The 19,741-nt window shown below is 44.9% G+C and overlaps 1 protein-coding gene across 1 annotated transcript in view; it reads right to left on the bottom strand.

Annotated features, from left to right (window-relative positions):
* Nucleotides 1-4,339, bottom strand: part of MSANTD1 (Myb/SANT DNA binding domain containing 1) — a 47,843-nt gene extending 43,504 nt beyond the window's left edge. The window contains exon 1 of the mRNA XM_040335345.1: nucleotides 3,870-4,339. Coding sequence (XP_040191279.1) covers nucleotides 3,870-4,123 — 254 coding nt within the window. The 5' untranslated portion in view covers nucleotides 4,124-4,339. The remainder of the gene's footprint in view (nucleotides 1-3,869) is intronic.
* Between the last annotated feature and the right edge of the window lie 15,402 nt (nucleotides 4,340-19,741).

Here is a 19,741-nt window from a genome sequence, read left to right as displayed (position 1 = left end):
TGCTGCTGTCACGCTCCCGCAGCCCGCTGCATAAAAAAAGTGCCGATGCCAGAGAGCGGTGAGCGGCGGATTACTGCTTCAAATGTCTGGCCCTGATTGGGCCCCAGGCTGTGCCCACTCGGTAAGACGGCCCTGGCCGCGGTAGGTGACACTGCTGCTCTCTCTGCTGCGGCTGGCCGCTGGAGGAGGAGGAGGTGGGGGTGGCGTCGGAGCCGCAGAGAGAGAGCGGGACACGGTGACGTCACTGGTTGCTACACGCCAAGCGGGGCGTCCCTAGCAACCAGTGATTTAGAATGATTTTATTACAGCGGCACTGTGTCAGCAGTGGCAGTGAGTGTGGCAGACTGGCAGGCAGTTGATTCCGGGACTGTCTATTGTCCCGGTTTGAAGGCTCCCGGGACACGGGACAAAAATGTATATTACGGGACGATCCCGGGCAAACCGGGACACGTGGTCACCCTAGTACCACCCCAATCTGCCCTATGCCACCATAACGTGCCCTATACCACCCCAACCTGCCCAATGCCACCCTAACTTGCCCTGTACCACCCCAACCTTTCCCATGCCATCCCAACTTGCCCTATGCCACCCTGACTTGCACTATACCAACCCAACCTGCCCTGTGCCACCCTAACTTGCCCTATACCACCCCAACCTGCCCTATGCAACCTCAACTTGCCCTATACCACCCCAAACTACCCTATATCACCCCAACATGCCCTATTCCACCTTAACCTGTCCTATACCACCCCACTACACCAACCTGCCACTATACCACTCTATACTACCCTAACCTGCCACTATACTGCGCTATACTATCATTTACAGGGGCTGGTTTGGGATGCGCCCCATGCCCGTGCCTGCTTGGTGCTGGGCAGCCTAGACAGAGGGAGGGTGACACCATGTTTTACCGCACCGGGTGACACCAACCCTAGTGACGCCACTGGGAACTGCAGCAGCGCTGAGAAAAGGAATCGGTGAAAACATTGGTCAGAGGGATAGAGCTGAGATGCTGCTTACCCTCATTTGTGCACCCACACGGGTATCCATACACTGGGGTCCTCAGAAAGGGAACCAAAAAGGGGGAGGCTAGTCATTTTAGGATGGAGGTAGGGGATCTATTACTTAACTTTCCTACACCAAATTTGGGGCGTATTTTCTCCAACTTATCGTCGGTAAGGGGTACAATATTGCTCCTGCTCAGTGGAAACAATATCCCCCAGAGTTAGGACATAGTTGTACATAGAGCTTTATCTTACATAGTCCTGACCCCTGCACTGCATTCACTATGTTGTATGTACGCTATACTCCTGACCCCTGTACTATATTTTCTATGTAGTACATTATACTTGCATCTCCTGCACTGTATATGCTAGGTCGTACATTATAGTCCTGACCCCTGCACTGTCTATGCTTTGCTGTACATTATATTCCTGTACCGTGCATGTTGTATGGTATACTCCTGGCCCCTGCACTAATGTTGTACATTATATTAAGCGGGACAACAAAGTCTTTAAAGCTGAGGTTCACCCTAAAAACATGTACCGTATTTATCAGCGTATACCGCGCACTTTTTTCCGTGGGTGCGCGATATACGCCGATACCCGTGCTGTGTTTGAACGCCGCCGCGACATATACCGAGCGCAGTACACTCGGCCAGGCTCGGCTCCGCTCGCGGTCATGCCCTGTGCCGCCTTTATGCGAGTAGAGCTGAGCGTGCCCGAGTGTACTGTGCTCGGTATATGTCGGTGGTGGCGTTCAAACACAGCGCAGGAAGCGGGGATCGGCTCAAAAACAGTGCGGGAGAAGCGGGGAGGACACCACCAAGGCCGCAGACGGACGCTGGACTGGACAAGGCCGCAGATGGACGCCGGGCAAGACACCGACGAGGGGCATTCAAACTAAGTATTTTCTTTTTTTTTCTTTAAATTTCCCTTCTAGGTTGGGGGTGCGCGCTATACGCCGGTGCGCGCTATATGATGATAAATACGGTATTTAACATTCCATTCAGCATAATTCCAACATTTACACTATGCTGTTTTTTTTGTGCTGTACATACCGTCTTATTGTTATTTTCCACCCGTCTTCCAGGTTCTCACTCCCGCGGGAGTAGGCGTTCCTATGCAGAGGCTAGATGATTGACGCCTTGTGAAAAACTACCCCCTGGCACATAAGGCGTGTCACCAGTTTTCTAAAAGTAGCCGAACTGCTAGTCGGCTCTATACGGCGCCTGTTCCTGCCGTGTAGAGCTGATTGCGCAGGCGCCGTATAGAGCCGGCTACTTTTGGAAAACTGGTGACGCGCCTTATGCGCTGGAAGGACGTTTTTCACAAGGCGTCAATCATCTAGCCTCTGCATAGGAACACCTACTCCTGCGGGAGTGAGAACCCCGAAGCCGGGTGGAAAATAACAATAAGACGGTATGTACAGCAACAAAAAAAACGGCATAGTGTAAATGTTGGAATTATGCTGAATGGAATGTTAAATACCGTATTTATCGCGGTATAGCGCGCTGCCGCGTATACCGCACACCCCTAAAGTTGCCCCCGAAATTCCTGTAAAAAAAAAAGTTATATGATTTTATTACTTACAGTTTTGGTGTCTTCCCAGCGTCCATCGTCCGGTCCGGCGTCCGTCTGCGGCCTCGGTGGTGTCCTCCCGGGCTTCTCCAGCGCGCGCCTCAAGTCGTGTCCCCGCTTCCCGCGCTCAGTTCGAACGCCTCCCCCGACATATACCGAGTGCAGTACACTCGGGTACATTCGGCAAGGCTCGGCTTCGCTCGCGCTCACGCTCTGTGACGTTTATGCGTGAGCATGAGCGAAGCAGAGCCTAGCCGAATGTACCCGAGTGTACTGCACTCGGTAAATGTCGGCGCAGGAATTCAAACTGAGCGCGGGAAGCGGCTATCGGCGTATATCGCGCACCCACGATTTTCCCCTTATTTTAAGGGGAAAAAAGTGCGCGATATACGCCGATAAATACGGTACATGTTTTTAGGGGGAACCTCCACTTTAAGTGATATTAAAAGCAGATTTTTTCCCCCTAGATAACAAACATACCATACTTACTTGCTCTGTGTAGTGGTCTTGCACAGAGCAGCCTTGATCCTCCTCTGTACATTATATTTCTGTACCGTGCATGTTGTATGGAATACTCCTGGCCCCTCTACTATGTTGTACATTAAATTAAGCAGGACAACAAAGTCTTAAAGTGATATTAAAAGCAGATTTTTTTCCCCCTAGATAACAAACATTCCATACTTACTTGCTCTGTGTAGTAATCTTGTACAGAGCAGCCTTGCTCCTTCTCTTCTCAGGTCCCCTGACGGCGCTTCTGGCTCCTCCCTCCTGCTGAGTAACCCTATAGCAAGCAGCTTGCTATGAGAGGCACCTGAGCCACTGCTCTGTGTGTCCATTCAGACACTGAGCACAGCTCAGCCCCCGTCCCTTCTCACTCCTCTTCAAAATCACAAATACTTGCTTAGTTCCAACAGTCCAATACCCGCGAGATCCCTCATCTGTGCTGGCATCTTCTCCCTGGATTCTTCCGGGTGCCCATCTTTGGCCTTTTTGATTGGCCAGTGCAGGAGCGCAGTCTTCCTGACACGCTAGCATTGTGCCTGGAATGTGAACTGAACTGCGCATGTGCAGCTCAGTATAGATTCCGCAGAGGATTGTAAATAGACAGGTAAGTTGCATGTCTCTTCTGCAATAAAAAGCCTGCCTTTTCGCAATTAAATAAAAAAAATGACCATTAGTTTAGCTTTAAAATGGGTAAACCCATGATCACGCAAGCACGCCGTAATTTGCCCAATACCCGATGCCAAATAGGAGGTAAATGATAAAAGATAATTATAAGACATAGCTTACCTGTATTGAAAAGTCATGTTGGTGATTTTGATTTTAATCTCCTCCCCATGGCGGTGCTCGCCAGTCATTTCGAAAAGCTTGTTCGCCATGCGCTCGTAAACTTTGGCATTGCGCTTAGTTTGCTTCAGCTCCTCAAAGAATTCCTCCCAGACCAACATGAGACCTCTCATCTCTGCGTCTGTCCAGTTGCGGGCTCTCCTGTGCTTTTCGCTCTGTGAGGAGAGCAGGTAACCTGGTACCTCAGATGCAGCCATTGCCCACAGTGCCAGCTGAGAGGGGATTTAAAAGAGCTGCCAGCACAGGGCACCTTTTAAGTAGAGGACACCCCCCCTCTCTCGTAAAGGCAGCCCAATGCTTCAGGCAGAACTGATGCCTTTGAATGACAACAGAGCATATGAAACCCTTTTGCAACAGCTTGAAGTCTGAGAGCATAAAATGGGGCCTACATCTGACAGGCTGGAATTTAGTTAAAAGCTTTTAAACAGGAAAACGTCATATTGATGTCACGTTCCCATAGCAACAGAGCAACTGCATAAGCTACAACAACAAAAACCTTTTAACTGAAAGCCAAATAATCAGGACAAAGTTGACAGGCCTTCAATATTAAAGCTTTTAAACACTTAAAAAAAAAAGGGTTCGGCAATGAAAGCTCTGCACAGTCTTTGGGGTCAGGCTTCTGGAAGAAGCTTTTAAGTTCTTTATTGCAGTTTTTTCCAAAGCAAGCAGGAGAGAGGGAGAGAGAGAGAGAGAGAGGGGAAGGGAGACCAAATACACACAAAGAAAGCTCTCCAGTCAGAATGTTAATTAAAGTCTGTGTTGCAGGGATATGCAGTGCAGCTAAATGTATTCTGGAGGTTTTCTATCAGTATTACATGAACTATATTCACTATCACGGCAGGCAAATGGAAGAGATTGCTTGCCACAATGCTAGACCAATAACTACTTGCAGCCTTAAGTATTAAAGGGTTACTCCACCCTAAACTGCAATTTCAGCATCTGGTAGATACCGATAATGAGTGTAACTACAAATCATGATGTTCCATAATGAAATTTTGATCCCCCCTGTTCTCAATCCACTGGACTGTATTTAGAGTGATGAGCAAACTAAGGCCCAGATTCTTAAAGGACTTACGACGGCGCAGCGCCATGTACGCCGTCGTAAGTCCTAATCTGACCCGTCGTATCTATGTGACTGATTCTTAGAATCAGTTACGCATTGATATCCATTAGATCCGACAGGCGCAAGTCTCTTACGCCGTCGGATCTAAACTGCAATTTTTTTTGGCCCGCTGGGTGGCGCTTCCGTCGAATTCCGCGTCAAGTATGCAAATTAGCTAGATACGCGAATTCCCGAACGTACGCGCGGCCGACGCGGTAAAGTTACGATGTTTACGTTAGGCTTTTCCCGGCATAAAGTTGCCCCTGCTATATGAGGCGCAGCCAATGTTAAAAATATATAGGAAATACAGCGCAGGTCTGTGAATGTAATTTATAATGACGTAAATCAAAATAAATAAATAAGTGTGGCTGCTGCAGCAAAAAAATGTTAGATAAACAAATAATATCAATTGTAAAAGGAATGAATGCTGCGCTGCTAGTATGATGTGTATAAATGATTCAATACCAACATAATCAGGTAAAATTAAACACACCACAATACACAAAGTGCTTAAAATGTGCAAAAAATATCAAAAGAGAAAATAGTGCACTGAAATATATAGTCCTTATAGCTGAGATCAGCTAAAAATGATTGAACGTGTAATCTTCATGTAAACACCCGAGTTGTGTTGGAAAAAATTCACAGCAAGTGTAAGATAGCTGATTGAAGAACCTCCACCTCAAGTAAATAATCTGCTTACCGAACACCAAATAATAAATCACATGTAGTACTGATAGATAACCTCCGTTCTCCAGCTAGGTTCCTCCACACCAGATGGAATTGATGGATAGTCCTTAGCCAGAACGCACTCATGCGTTGAACCCAGGAGTAAGAACAAGAAGGGCAAACATAGAGTAGTACTGCTAACAAAACGATTTATTGGTAGAACATAAAATATTGCACTCACATGTCCAAAGTAGTAGGTAGAAGTGGAGATGACTATGATGATGACAGTGATATTGACGAAAGAAACCAATTTTATCCATTGAGGGATAGGGATGGACCACGTAATACTAGTCAAGTAGACTATGAGAGGGCTAACCAGATTCAAGAACTCTACAGGTTAGGCCCCTCAAGAGATTTCCCTTTAGACCAACTAGGCACTCGTACAAACGATCAATGGGGTTTTCCCAGGACCAATCACGGTGTGAAAAGACCTGTAGAAAACAAAGAGGGTGCAGAGGGGGGAGGAGAACAAGACCCAAAGAAACAAAGGATGTAGGGGGTTTGGGCATTTATAATTTGAGTTCCCACACTTTGACACAATTAGAACTGTCACTGTTAGACAGAGGACTCAAATTTGCCCCTCCCAAAAAAATGAATAAATTCTCCACGTATATGGATGTTCATCGTTATATACGGAAAATTAATATCAAGCGCTATTTCGCTGGCCTCCCTGATCAAGATAGAGCAATAGCTCAGCATCCCTCTATCCAGTCAGGGTTGGCTAATGCATCCACATGGAATCCTCCAGGGACGTTAGCACCATCCCTTAGGGTCTTTAGGGATGTTGTACTCAGAGACTTAGAATCTATCAAGGTAACCAATCAGAAAATGGACCAGGAACTTATTAAGGGTCTAGACTCCCTATGTAACAATAGCCAAATAGTTATCCGTCCAGCGGACAAGGGAGGAGGCATTGTTGTCATGGATCGTTCGAAGTATATCGAAGGCACTATGAAATTGGTGGATGATCGAGATACTTATTCACTCCTTATGGGCAACCCAGTGAATCAATATCAAAAAGAACTGGAGGTGCTAGTTAAGAAAGGCTCTGACCTAGGTATACTGGGTGAAAAAGAACGGGAATTTCTTATTCCCAGGGCACCTAGAACCCCAATTCTCTATTGTTTACCAAAGATTCATAAAAGCCTCACTTGCCCCCCTGGACGTCCGATAGTCAGTGGCATTGACTCGGTTACGTCCAGGGTGGGCAAATACATTGATCATTTCTTACAACCCTTGGTCCAACAAATGCCATCATACCTGAAAGATACCAAGCAGGTCATCAATATGCTGTCTCAGATCCAGCCGAATGATGACACTTGGCTGGTGACAGCTGACGTAAGCTCATTATATACTATCATTTCACATGAGTTAGGTATATCAGCTGTCAAATATTATTAGATGCTCTCTCTGACGTACCTCAAGGACAGAGAGAATATTTGATTGAACTTTTGGAATATGCCGCTGGACATAATTATTTCTGGTTCAATCACAATTTCTACCAGCAAATTAGAAGTGTCGCCATGGGCGCAAAATATGCGCCGAGTCTTGCCAACTTATTCATGGCTAAATGGGAGGAGGATGTCGTCTATAAGGACCGGAACCCACACATCCTGTTGTGGGCAAGGTATATCGACGACATCCTCCTCCTATGGAATGGCACTAAACTCCAACTGGATGAATTTATAGGTTCCCTTAATGATAATGATAGGGGCATCCATCTCGTTCACGAGATGGACAGGGAAACCATCAACTTCCTTGACCTTACCATCATTAAGAAGGAGGGTAACTTTCAAACACAAACACACTTTAAGAAGACGGACAGGAACTCCTTCATTCCGGTGGGGAGTTGCCACCATAAGAGTTGGCTTAATTCTGTACCCAAGAGCCAATTTATCAGAATGAGGAGGAACTGCACGTCACTTGAGGATTACCAATCCCAATCTCAAGTCCTTAAAATTAGACTGGTTAAGAAGGGTTATGAACCCACCAGCTTGGACACTGTGAGGAAGGAGGTTGCTGATATGGACCGTTCAAAACTTTTAGATTCCGCCACTAGGCCACGCCGGGAAGGCCCTATTGTACCTTTTGTCACTAATTACTCCACCCAGCATTATCTTATTAAGAAGATTATTAAAAAGCACTGGCATTTGCTGGGCAATGACAGGACAATTAGCACTTTCCTTCCGGCCAACCCTCAGATTATATTCAGAGGTGTCCCTTCATTAAGGGATAAATTAGCACCAAACGTTGTTGATCCGCCAACTAAAAAGGTCTCTTTTTTCCAGAGAGGCATTTCTGGATATCACCAATGTCGCAGATGTCAAATCTGTACATTAAACAAAGCTGTACCTAAAAAAACTCTGAGATTTATGTCAACTAGTACCTTGAGAGAGCATTCCATCGAACCATTCATTACCTGCAGCTCTATGGGTATAGTCTATTTGCTACAGTGCCCTTGCGGGTTGCAATATATAGGCCGAACCAAGAGATCCATGCAGGTCAGATTGGGAGAACACGTAACCAATATAAGATCAGGGTTCCCAAATCATTCAGTATCACACCATTATGATTTGTGTCACAATAGGAATCCTGAGGGAACTTTGTTCCTGGGCATAGACAAGTATGATGCCCATTGGAGAGGTGGTTCTCTAGTAAGAGAACTATCCAGGCTAGAAATGGCCTGGATACACCGTGTTCGTACATATACTCCATATGGATTAAATATAGATGTTGATGTCAACGCGTTTATTGACAACAGTTAGGTTATCCCACATTATGAATACTTAGTATCATTTCTGAAGTACATGTTGTGAACCTGACTTGACATCTGGGGTATCAGGACTTCCTTAAAAATGTTTTTTCTTTTTACTTTTTCTGGTTTTAACTTATTTTCTGTTTCTAAATCTGCACCTATGTGTGCCATATCAGCTCAATCTGATGCATCGCTTTTTCAAATTTTAACTGATTTTTGTCTTTGTTATTCCGATCATTTTCTGCCATACATGATCGGATGTTTTTATATTTTTTATATATTTTATATTGTCACACAGTTGGATCATGAGTGGATTCAATGATATGAGTCCCTTTGGACCTAACTTAATATTTTAAACATTTAATGTCATCACATTGTCAACCAGTGATGGGTTTGGGATTTATACTTTAATGAGTGCCTATACCTTGGCCTAACGCTGGTTGAATGTTGTTGTTTTTTAACCAAGATACACCTATAAATTGAGGTGTATTTTACGCTGAAAGGTCTGCGGTATATGACCTAAGTCGGTTCAATCTGATTAATTAGAATGACCGTAACTAATAATCCTTTCGGTTTAGTAAATAATTTATATCAAATTTTTTATATAATTTTTTACATATCTTTTAGCCTTAGTGACTAGCTGCTATACAATTTTATTCAATATAATATTGAGAATTATTGTTGGCACCAACATTCAATGTTGTTGGGATATACACTATTTGGGCTAGGATCCCTCATTAAAAATGGCGGATCTGTGTCCACGATCCCCGGAAGTCAAGTCTGGGCGGTCCTACTGACACTGAATGCACATAAGTAGTGGCGAGTCAGCACGCCGCTCGTGCCCCTGGAAGATGTCATCTCATTGACGAAACGGCGTAGGGAGGAACGGCGTGCTGACGTCATCACTGTTTGCCCGCGACTATCCGGAAGGAACGAGCGGACTATTCAAGCCGGCCGGCTTTACATTTAAAACACACGCCTTTGTACTACTTTGGACATGTGAGTGCAATATTTTATGTTCTACCAATAAATCGTTTTGTTAGCAGTACTACTCTATGTTTGCCCTTCTTGTTCTTACTCCTGGGTTCAACGCATGAGTGCGTTCTGGCTAAGGACTATCCATCAATTCCATCTGGTGTGGAGGAACCTAGCTGGAGAACGGAGGTTATCTATCAGTACTACATGTGATTTATTATTTGGTGTTCGGTAAGCAGATTATTTACTTGAGGTGGAGGTTCTTCAATCAGCTATCTTACACTTGCTGTGAATTTTTTCCAACACAACTCGGGTGTTTACATGAAGATTACACGTTCAATCATTTTCAGCTGATCTCAGCTATAAGGACTATATATTTCAGTGCACTATTTTCTCTTTTGATATTTTTTGCACATTTTAAGCACTTTGTGTATTGTGGTGTGTTTAATTTTACCTGATTATGTTGGTATTGAATCATTTATACACATCATACTAGCAGCGCAGCAGCCAATGTTAAGTATGGCCGTCGTTCCCGCGTCGAAATTTTAAAAAGTTACGTCGTTTGCGCAAGTCGTCCGTGAATGGGGCTGGACGTCATTTACGTTCACGTCGAAACCAATGATGTCCTTGCGACGTCATTTGGAGCAATGCACACTGGGATATTTTATTCATTTAAATGATACACGCCCCCTACCCACCGAATTTGAATTCCGCCGGGTGATTTAAGCTACGCCGCCGCAACTTTACAGGCAAGTGCTTTGTGAATAAAGCACTTGCCTGAAAAACTTGCGGCGGCGTAACGTAAATCGGATACGTTACGCCACCGCAGAGATACGCCCAGTGTACAAGAATCTGGGCCTAAGTGTGCCATGGTGAAAGTTGAGGCCTGCCATGAGAAAAACTGCCCTGCAAAGTAGGGTTGCCACCTGTCTGGGATTCACCCGGACAGTTCGGGTTTTAGATCTTGTGTTCGGGTTTCAATCCACCTAAATCCTGGACACATCAGTGGCAGTCCTGCAGCACCAGTCCTTCTATCTCCTTCTCCCCTCCCGTCGGCTTTCAGCGCTTCAAATTATATCGGTGGGGGGAACATTAACTTGGGTACAGACTGGCCTTGGGGGATTATACTGGTGGACAAACTGACCTGGGGGGATTATACTGGGGGACAGACAGACCTGGCAGGATTATACTGGGGGACAGACAGACCTGGCAGGATTACACTGGGGGACAGACAGACCTGGCAGGATTACACTGGGGGACAGACTGACCTGGGAGGATTATACCTGGGGACAGACTGACCTGGCAGGATTATACTGGGGCACAGACAGACCTGGGAGGATTATAATGGGGGACAGACAGACCTGGGGGGATTATACTGGGGGACAGACTGACCTGGGAGGATTATACTGGGGGACAGACAGACCTGGGAGGATTATAATGGGGGACAGACAGACCTGGGGGGATTATACTGGGGGACAGACTGACCTGGGAGGATTATACTGGGGGACGGACAGACCTGGGAGGATTATAATGGGGGACAGACAGACCTGGGGGGATTATACTGGGGGACAGACAGACCTGGGGGGATTATACTGGGGGACAGACTGACCTGGGAGGATTATACTGGGGGACAGACAGACCTGGGAGGATTATACTGGGGGACAGACAGACCTAGCAGGATTATACTGGGGGACAGCCTGACCTGGGAGTATTATACTGGAGGACAGACTGACCTGGGAGTATTATACCGGGGGACAGACAGACCTGGGAGGATTATACCTGGGGACAGACTGACCTGGCAGGATTATACTGGGGCACAGACAGACCTGACAGGATTATACTGGGGGACAGACAGACCTGTCAGGATTATACTGGGGGACAGACAGACCTGGGAGGATTATACTGGGGACAGACTGACCTGGCAGGATTATACTGGGGGACAGACTGACCTGGGAGGATTATACTGGGGGACAGACAGACCTGGGGGGATTATACTGGGGGACAGACAGACCTAGCAGGATTATACTGGGGGACAGGTTGACCTGGGAGTATTATACTGGAGGACAGACTGACCTGGGAGTATTATACCGGGGGACAGACAGACCTGGGAGGATTATACCTGGGGACAGACTGACCTGGCAGGATTATACTGGGGGACAGACAGACCTGGGAGGAGTATACCGGGGGATAGACTGACCTGGGAGGATTATACTGGGGGACAGGTTGACCTGGGGGATTATACTGGGGGATAGATGGACCTGGGGGGGGGGGGGGGGTGTACTGGGGGACAGACTGACCAAGGAAGGATTATACTGAAGGACAGATTGACCTGGGGGGGATTATACTGGGGGATAGATGGACCTGGGGGAGATTATACTGGGGGATAGATGGACCTGGAGGGGTGTACTGGGGGACAGACTGACTAAGGAGGGATTATACTGGAGGACAGACTGACCTGGGGTGGATGTACTGGGGGGGACATACTGACCTTGTTTGGTTTAACTATGCTCCTTAAACTTCTCCCATTTTTGCCACACCCACTGTAGCAACACAGGATGCTACATGTACTGCAATACTAATTTTCTTGGGCACCCAAAAGGTGTCTTAGGTCTTTCACAGTCCTATAGCATAAACTACAAAATAAATTGTTATGCGCAGCCAGTGCAGGCCCAAGACATTGTGCTGCCTGGGACCAAGAATGAAATGCTGCCCCCCCCAGAAAAAATCACACCAACCAAAAGGCCCCCACATTCATTATTTTATATCATGATAACTAAAGGGGACCCGTCATGGCTCTATACATGTATACAGGAGTATAAAGAGGACCTGTCCTTGCTCTATACATGTATAGGAGTATAAAGAGGACCTCTCATGGCTCTATACATGTATAAAGGAGTATAACGAGGGCCTGTCATGGCTCTATAGATGTATAAAGAGGGCCTGTCATGGCTCTATACATGCATATAGGCATATAAAAGTACCTGCCATGGCTCTATACATGTATCCAGGAGTATAAAGGGACCTGTGAATTGCCGGCGGCCACAATGTCTTTTGCGCAAACTAATCAATGTACGCTAATTGTGTTTTTTTTTTTTGGTACCAAAAATATGTAGAAGAATACATATTGGCCTAAACTGAAGAAAATAGTTTATTTTTCTAAATTTTGGGGATATTTATTATAGCAAAAAGTTAAAAAATATATATATTTATAGCACAAAAAATAAAAACCGCAGAGGTGATCAAATATCACCAAAAGAAAGCTCTATTTGTGGGAAAAAAAGGACATCAATTTTATTTGGGTAGCGGAGCTGGCGGAACGGGCTGGTGGGCATCAGTATGCTGCCCCCCTAAAAGTGCTGCCTGGTACCCATGGTACCACTCGGTCCCATCATAGGGCCGGCCCTGTGCGCAGCTAAAGTGTTTGGGTTTGGCTTGATGAAAAATGGCAACCCTACTGCAAAGCCCTCCATGTGGCGAAAGACTGCCACACAGAAACTTGGTGATTGGGAAAGTGTGCCCTGCAGACACTTAAACAAATGAACATGTTGAGAATAGATTCCATTGATTTGAATATACGTACCGGGATATATAGAGGGGCATGTCTTAAAATATAAAGTAATTTGGGAAGGAGTATCTTTTTTTACCAGGTTTATTCATCCCACGATTCCAAGGGAAAGATGAGACCAGGTCTGTGTTTTGGTTTTTAGGAGGTCTTATAGGGGGTTCAAGGTTGAGGCCTATATAATCCATTAAAGATTGGGAGATTTATATGCCCAGGTATCTGATCTTGCTGGCTCTGACCAGGGGGACTGCTGTGGAGGCACCTATATCCAATGGGAGGATTTGGGACTTGGCCCAATTAATCTGCAAACCATAGAATACCCCAAATTGCTTGAAAAGCTGCAAAGCAGCCTAGAGTGATGGGCCAGCGTCCCTCAAATACAAAAGCATATCATCTGCATACAGACTAATGACCTCAGTCACCTGTCCAATACAAAAGGCCTTTAATATCTGCGTGTGCCCTGATAGCTATGGCGAGGGTTTCCACAGCCAGAGCGTATAATATTGGGAATATGGGGCAGCCTTGATGGGTGCCGCGATAGAGAGAGAAGGAATCTGAAACCCTACAATTGACTTGATCCAGGCAGTGGTATCCTGGTATAGGAGTTGGAGCCATTTAATAAATTTCGGGTTGAAGCCAAACCTACAGAGAAATTCCCACGGAGTTGAACGCCTTTGCGTACCTGCGAACTGCCCTGCGAACCAATATCGTGGGTTGGAGATTCATGAAGAGTCTCCTGAGATTGAATGATGTATTCTTGTTGTATGAACCCTGTCTGATTTGGATGTATTAAACGTGTAACCACTACCAGGGGCTTATAGTCAAGATGGACCATGTAGGCGAGCAATTTACCAGCACATTCACCACGCTCAAAAATGCGTTGCTTACTGAAAAATATTAGCTGTTTGGCTTTCAAATTGTAATTGTTCAGTGAGTCTAGTCTGCATTCTCATGAGGGAAGTATTGATGGCAGAAGGGTCAGTCAGAAAGACCTGTTCAAGGAATTTCTGATGTTCCTCCACCTGTTGAAGTACTAGTTTAGAAGATGCCTTGTGCCTATTAATGCATGAGGAGAGGATCATGCGGGCATATAATTTAAAAATATGTAAAAAGGTACTACAGCGCTATTACTAAAACCATATAAAATACTAAAGATAAGCTGCAGACACGTGAGGTGCACAAAACCAAAGTGAATAAATAAGAAAATATTGTGTTGCGCTGATAATCAAGTAAAAAATTGCATACATATATATATACCATATACATAAATAAGAACCCCCTACACCTCAAATCAGGGAGGTATATGTGCAAAAGATAAACAAAAACCACTAAAAAACTATAATGTGAAAAAGTTCTAATAGAACCAGCAAAAATAGTTCATGGAAAAAACACAGTTCAGTACATAGGCTAATAGGAGACAGGTGTGAGATCCACAGTCCTCTGGTGTGCAGCTATCATTATAGCAAAAAAAAAAAAAAAAAAAAAACATTTCCCTTCTGGACTCCCCGATTAAACACAGGATATCAGCCGCTCATAAGGAGAAAAGAAAGATATATGGTGCAAATAACGTAATAAAATGGGTACCCATGAATAAGTCAAGTGGCTATTGACGATACGCGTGGGGGAGAAGCCGAGTGACGCGATCGACGGTTGACTCCGTCCTTCTGAGGAGATCGTAGCACTGAGCGGCGTTCAATGACTGATTGCAGATGAGCCTTTTTACCATCGAGGTTCCGTGAGTGCAATCATTGTATTGCAGGGTTCATTTCCCATTTTATTACGTTATTTGCACCATATATCTTTCTTTTCTCCTTATGAGCGGCTGATATCCTGTGTTTAATCGGGGAGTCCAGAAGGGAAAGGTTTTTTTTTTTTTTGCTATAATGACAGCTGCACACCAGAGGACTGTGGATCTCACACCTGTCTCCTATTAGCCTATGTACTGAACTGTGTTTTTTCCATGAACTATTTTTGCTGGTTCTATTAGAACTTTTTCACATTATAGTTTTTTAGTGGTTTTTGTTTATCTTTTGCACATATACCTCCCTGATTTGAGGTGTAGGGGGTTCTTATTTATGTATATGGTATATATATATGTATGCAATTTTTTACTTGATTATCAGCGCAACACAATATTTTCTTATATAATTTAAAAGCTTCCCACACCGCCCAAACCGATGCCAACCCCTGGTTAGTGCGGAAATAGTATACCCATTCCCTATGGATTTTCTCCAGATCTGACATAGTAGAAAGCCAGAAGGGGTTCAGCTAACCCCTGAGTAGGCAAGCGTAAAGTAGCCCAATATGGGGAGTGGTCAGAAAGCACCCTGACGCCAAACCCCACATCAAGTAGATTAGGCAAAAGAGCTGGCGAAACGAGGAGCAAGTCGATGTGGGATTACTTATTACTTATACCTCCAGGTGTCCACCAGGGTAAACTCTGAAAGGAACCTTCCAAATCTAGTAAGCAAAGGTGGAGTTGACACATGGTTAATGGGACTGAGTTTATCTAGGCTGGGATTTATTGTCATGTTAAAGTCCCCCATCCACATAGCAGGAACTGTGGGGTGCTGAGCCATAAAGGCCACCCCCTCCTGTAATACAGTAAACTGGAATGGTGGAGAAATATAAAATGTCATCAGGAGAATTTCCAAGACACTAGTAGTGACATGCAAAAATAATCACTGACCCTGGGGGTTGCACTGCAGGTTGTGGAGAATACAGAATACAAATACAGAAAGGTTTCTTCACAGCAAGAGATGTGAAAATGTGGAACAGACTCCCTCCAGAGGTGGTTCTGGCCAGCTCAGTAGATTGCTTTAAGAAAGGCCTGGATTATTTCCTAAATGTACAGAATATAACTGGGTACTGACATTTATAGGTAAAGTTGATCCAGGGAAAATCCAATTACCTCCCGGGATCGGGAAGGAATGTTTCCCCTGCTGTAGCAAGTTGGAACATACTTTGCTGTTTTTTTGTTTTTACCTTCCTCTGGATCAACTGTGGGTATGGGATTGAGTAAAAAGCATTGTATGATGTTATTTGGTATTTATTTTTTATGGTTGAACTAGAATGACTTGTGTCTTTTTTCAACCTGACTAACTATGTAACTATGTTGACTGTGTTGTACTATACCCTTTTATTCCACTGAATTTCTTAATCTCCCCAACGGTATGATTATGTCAGATTTTTGATGCTCAAAGCGGTACAATTGTTTTGCATGGAAATTTGGTGTTTTATATTGTAGGCCTGTAATTCTTAGGAATAACACACTTAAAGGAGTTGCAAATATTTTTTTTTTTTTTTGCTGAAATGACTGTTTACAGGGTATAGAGACATAATAGTTAACTGATTCCTTTTAAAAACGATTAAAAATAGATAAAAATCAATCATATAATGTACCTGTAGTTTCTGCATGTTTCCTGCTTCTCTGCTGTACAGAGCCACAGAGCCAATACAGGGCAGTGATGGTTTGGAAAACGAAACTGATTGGTGCTGAGGGGTTTTAGACACACGGTAATCACACCTCCTTGATTAGTGACCACAGAGAGAAATCTCCCAGTACTGTGGTTATCAGGAAACAGACAACCAGGAAGTGTGGAGATCAGAGAAGAATTACAGCAACTTGAGAGCAAAAACTAACAATGAGGACATGAAAACAGCACTGCATTACAGGTAAAGGAAGCTATTAAGTAAAAAAAAAAATCCTTTACAAACCCTTTAAAATCTGTCCAACAATGGTCTAGTAGACATCCTGGGTATGATAAAGACTGAAACACGAAATCATAAAATAATAAATAACTATAAATAATTATAACAATTAATTAATAATAATAATGTAATCAATAATGTAATCAAATCAAAGATACTGAAATTTGCTCAGTTGCAGAATTGTTGCTGTCATTACTTTCAGTGGTTGATTTCCCCACATATCACTATCACTCTTCTACAAGTAATTCAAATTTATTATCGCTTTTGACGTAAAAAAGGGACAGTTTTTGGTTGCTATGGACATTCTCAAGTTTGCAGGCAGAAATAACAGTATATATAATATAAAACTGCATGCAGGGCACTGGACAAATCTGTAAGATTACAGTGTACTGTATGTGTTTTTTACTTTTTGAATTTGGCGCTGGGTACCGTCCAGGGGCGGACTGACCATTGAGGAACTCGGGCACTGCCCGAGGGACCCATGCCACTAGGGGGCCCCATCAGGGTTGCCAGGCTCATTAAAACCAGGGACAGTATGTAAAAATCTGTGTTTTTTTTACATCTGTCCCTGATATGTCCAAAACCTACATGCTTTTGATGTGAAAATCCCGAGATTTTAGCTGCCCCGCCTCTGTACTGCCACCTGGCTTGGTGGCCATCTGTAAGCCTGGGGGCCCCATAATCTTCTTTTGCCCGGGGGCCCCATGAGTTGTCAGTCCGCCCCTGGTACCGTCCCCATGCTTTGCGCCGCTTGCAGGGAACAGAGCCCAGCACAGTGATAGATCGAGCGGAGTACACAGCCTGCAGACACAGCAGGAGGACATTGCAGGATCCTGGGGACAAGGTGAGTAACTGTGCCTGGATCCTGTGATGCAATCCTGAGTGTGGCTCGGGGTTACCACTTTTGGTAATGAAAATTCACCGGCGAGCGACACTCTGGAATACCGCCAGGGAGGTTAAAGTCCATCTTCTGAGAACCTGTGACAGGGTTCCAAATAAAGGGAATCTCCACCACTCTGCCAGTTTACATAGCACTTAGTTGGTCCTTACTACATCACTCCCATGCCTGGACTGACCACAAGGTCTGACTTTCTTCTGTATATATCACCTCACAAAAAGGGAAGCGAGTCACACACAGGGGAAGAACATCACAGAACAAACCTTAAGTGGAGTTCCACCCATTTTGTTTAACTTGTGATCAATCCAATGCCCATCCTCATCTATATTTCGAATGGCTAATAGTTTATTTTTTCTAAATACCTTTTTTTCCTTTTTGTATGGAGCATTTCTAGCTCCAGCTGCCTAGGCGATTCCCATGGACTCCTGGGATATCGGCGTCATCTATTCTAGGAGTCAATGGGAATCATTAATACCATCATTTTGTGTGCTTTTAATACCAGAAATAAAGCGACCAGGATGTCCTGATCGACAGGTTGTTAGAGCAACTGGGCGGGAACTTTCGCCACCGCCATTGCTATAGCAACGTGTCAGGATGAAAGAATCACAAAAATGAATACAAGAGGGCTTCAAATACTCACAGCAGAGATGTACCCTGCCTGCTTCCGAGATCAGGTTAGGTTTAAACGACCAGAACTTAGCGGCCAATCCCAAAAACATCTAGGGGGCAAAACATTTACAGTATTTATCGGCGTATAACACACACTTTTCCCCCCTGAAAACCGGGGGAAAATCACGGGTGCGTGTTTTAATGCCGGAGTAGAAGGAGGTGGACGAGCACCGTCATGTACTGTTTACTCGGCTCTGACGTCACACACACGTCCCGCCCCTGGAACCGGCATTGGACCGGTGTTCTGTCAATCACTGGAGCAGGTCCAATGGCGATGGTGGAGGCGGGACTGTGTATGTGACTGCTGACGGAGTACAGAAGATGACGGCTCAGTGATTGTGGCAGGGGTTTTGCCCCTCCTGATGAGATGGTGAGGCTGCAGATAGGCATCGAGCTGCATTAGATGGGCGCAGATCAGACTGCAGATGGGCACAGAGGCTGCATTGATGCTGCAGATGGGCATCAGGCTGCATTGGGTGGGCGCAGATTAGGCTGCAGATGGGTACTAATCTGGCTGCACATCCTTCCTGAGGGCTGGTGCCCAGAATTGGACAGCATACTCCAGGTGCGGCCGGAGCAGAGTCTTGTAGATTGGGAGAATTATTATTTTATCTCTGGAGTTAATCCCCTTTTTTAATGCATGCCAATATTCTGTTTTCTTGGTTAGCAGCAGCTTGGCATTGCATGCCAGTGCTGAGCCTATCCTCTACGAGGTCCCCAGATCCTTTTCCATCCTAGATTCCCCCAAAGGTTCTCCCCCCAGTGTATAGATTGCATTCATATTTTTGCCACCCAAATGCATTATTTGACATTTTTCTACAACAAACCTTATTTGCCATGTAGTTGCCCACCCCATTCATTTGTTCAGATCTTCTTGCAAGGTTTCCACTGGGGATGAGCTTCGCGTTCGATACGAACGTATGTTCGACTCGAACATTGGTCGTTCGATGAAACCCGAACAAAACTGGTCGTTCCCGCCAAATTCGAGTGACGTAAAACGTCCCATAATTCACTGCGGCGTTGAGCGCTGATGATTGGCCAAGCATGCTGTATGTCCCGCATGCTTGGCCAATCACAGCGTGCCAAAAACGAAGAGCCATAATTGGCCAAAGCCAGGGTGGCTTTGGCCAATTATGGCTCAGGGGGATTAGTACACGCCCCACACTATAAAAGGCAGCCTGCACGGCGGCCTCGTGTAGTGTGTTCTGGCTTTGTTACAGAGCAGAGCAGTCAGACAGTTAGAGAGAGAGAGATAGATAGAGACACAGTGTCTTTTCTACCAGATAGATAGATAGATATATTGATAGATAGAGCAGGAAGGCTAGTCAGTATAGTTTAATCTACAGTTTGTAGAGAATATATTCACATCCCTAGGAGTTGTCAATATATTTATAAACTGTATAGCTCAGCTAGATCT

The sequence above is a fragment of the Rana temporaria genome, chromosome 1, assembly GCF_905171775.1.
Source record: "Rana temporaria chromosome 1, aRanTem1.1, whole genome shotgun sequence".
NCBI lineage: Eukaryota > Metazoa > Chordata > Amphibia > Anura > Ranidae > Rana > Rana temporaria.
This window is presented reverse-complemented; position numbering and strand designations above follow the sequence as displayed.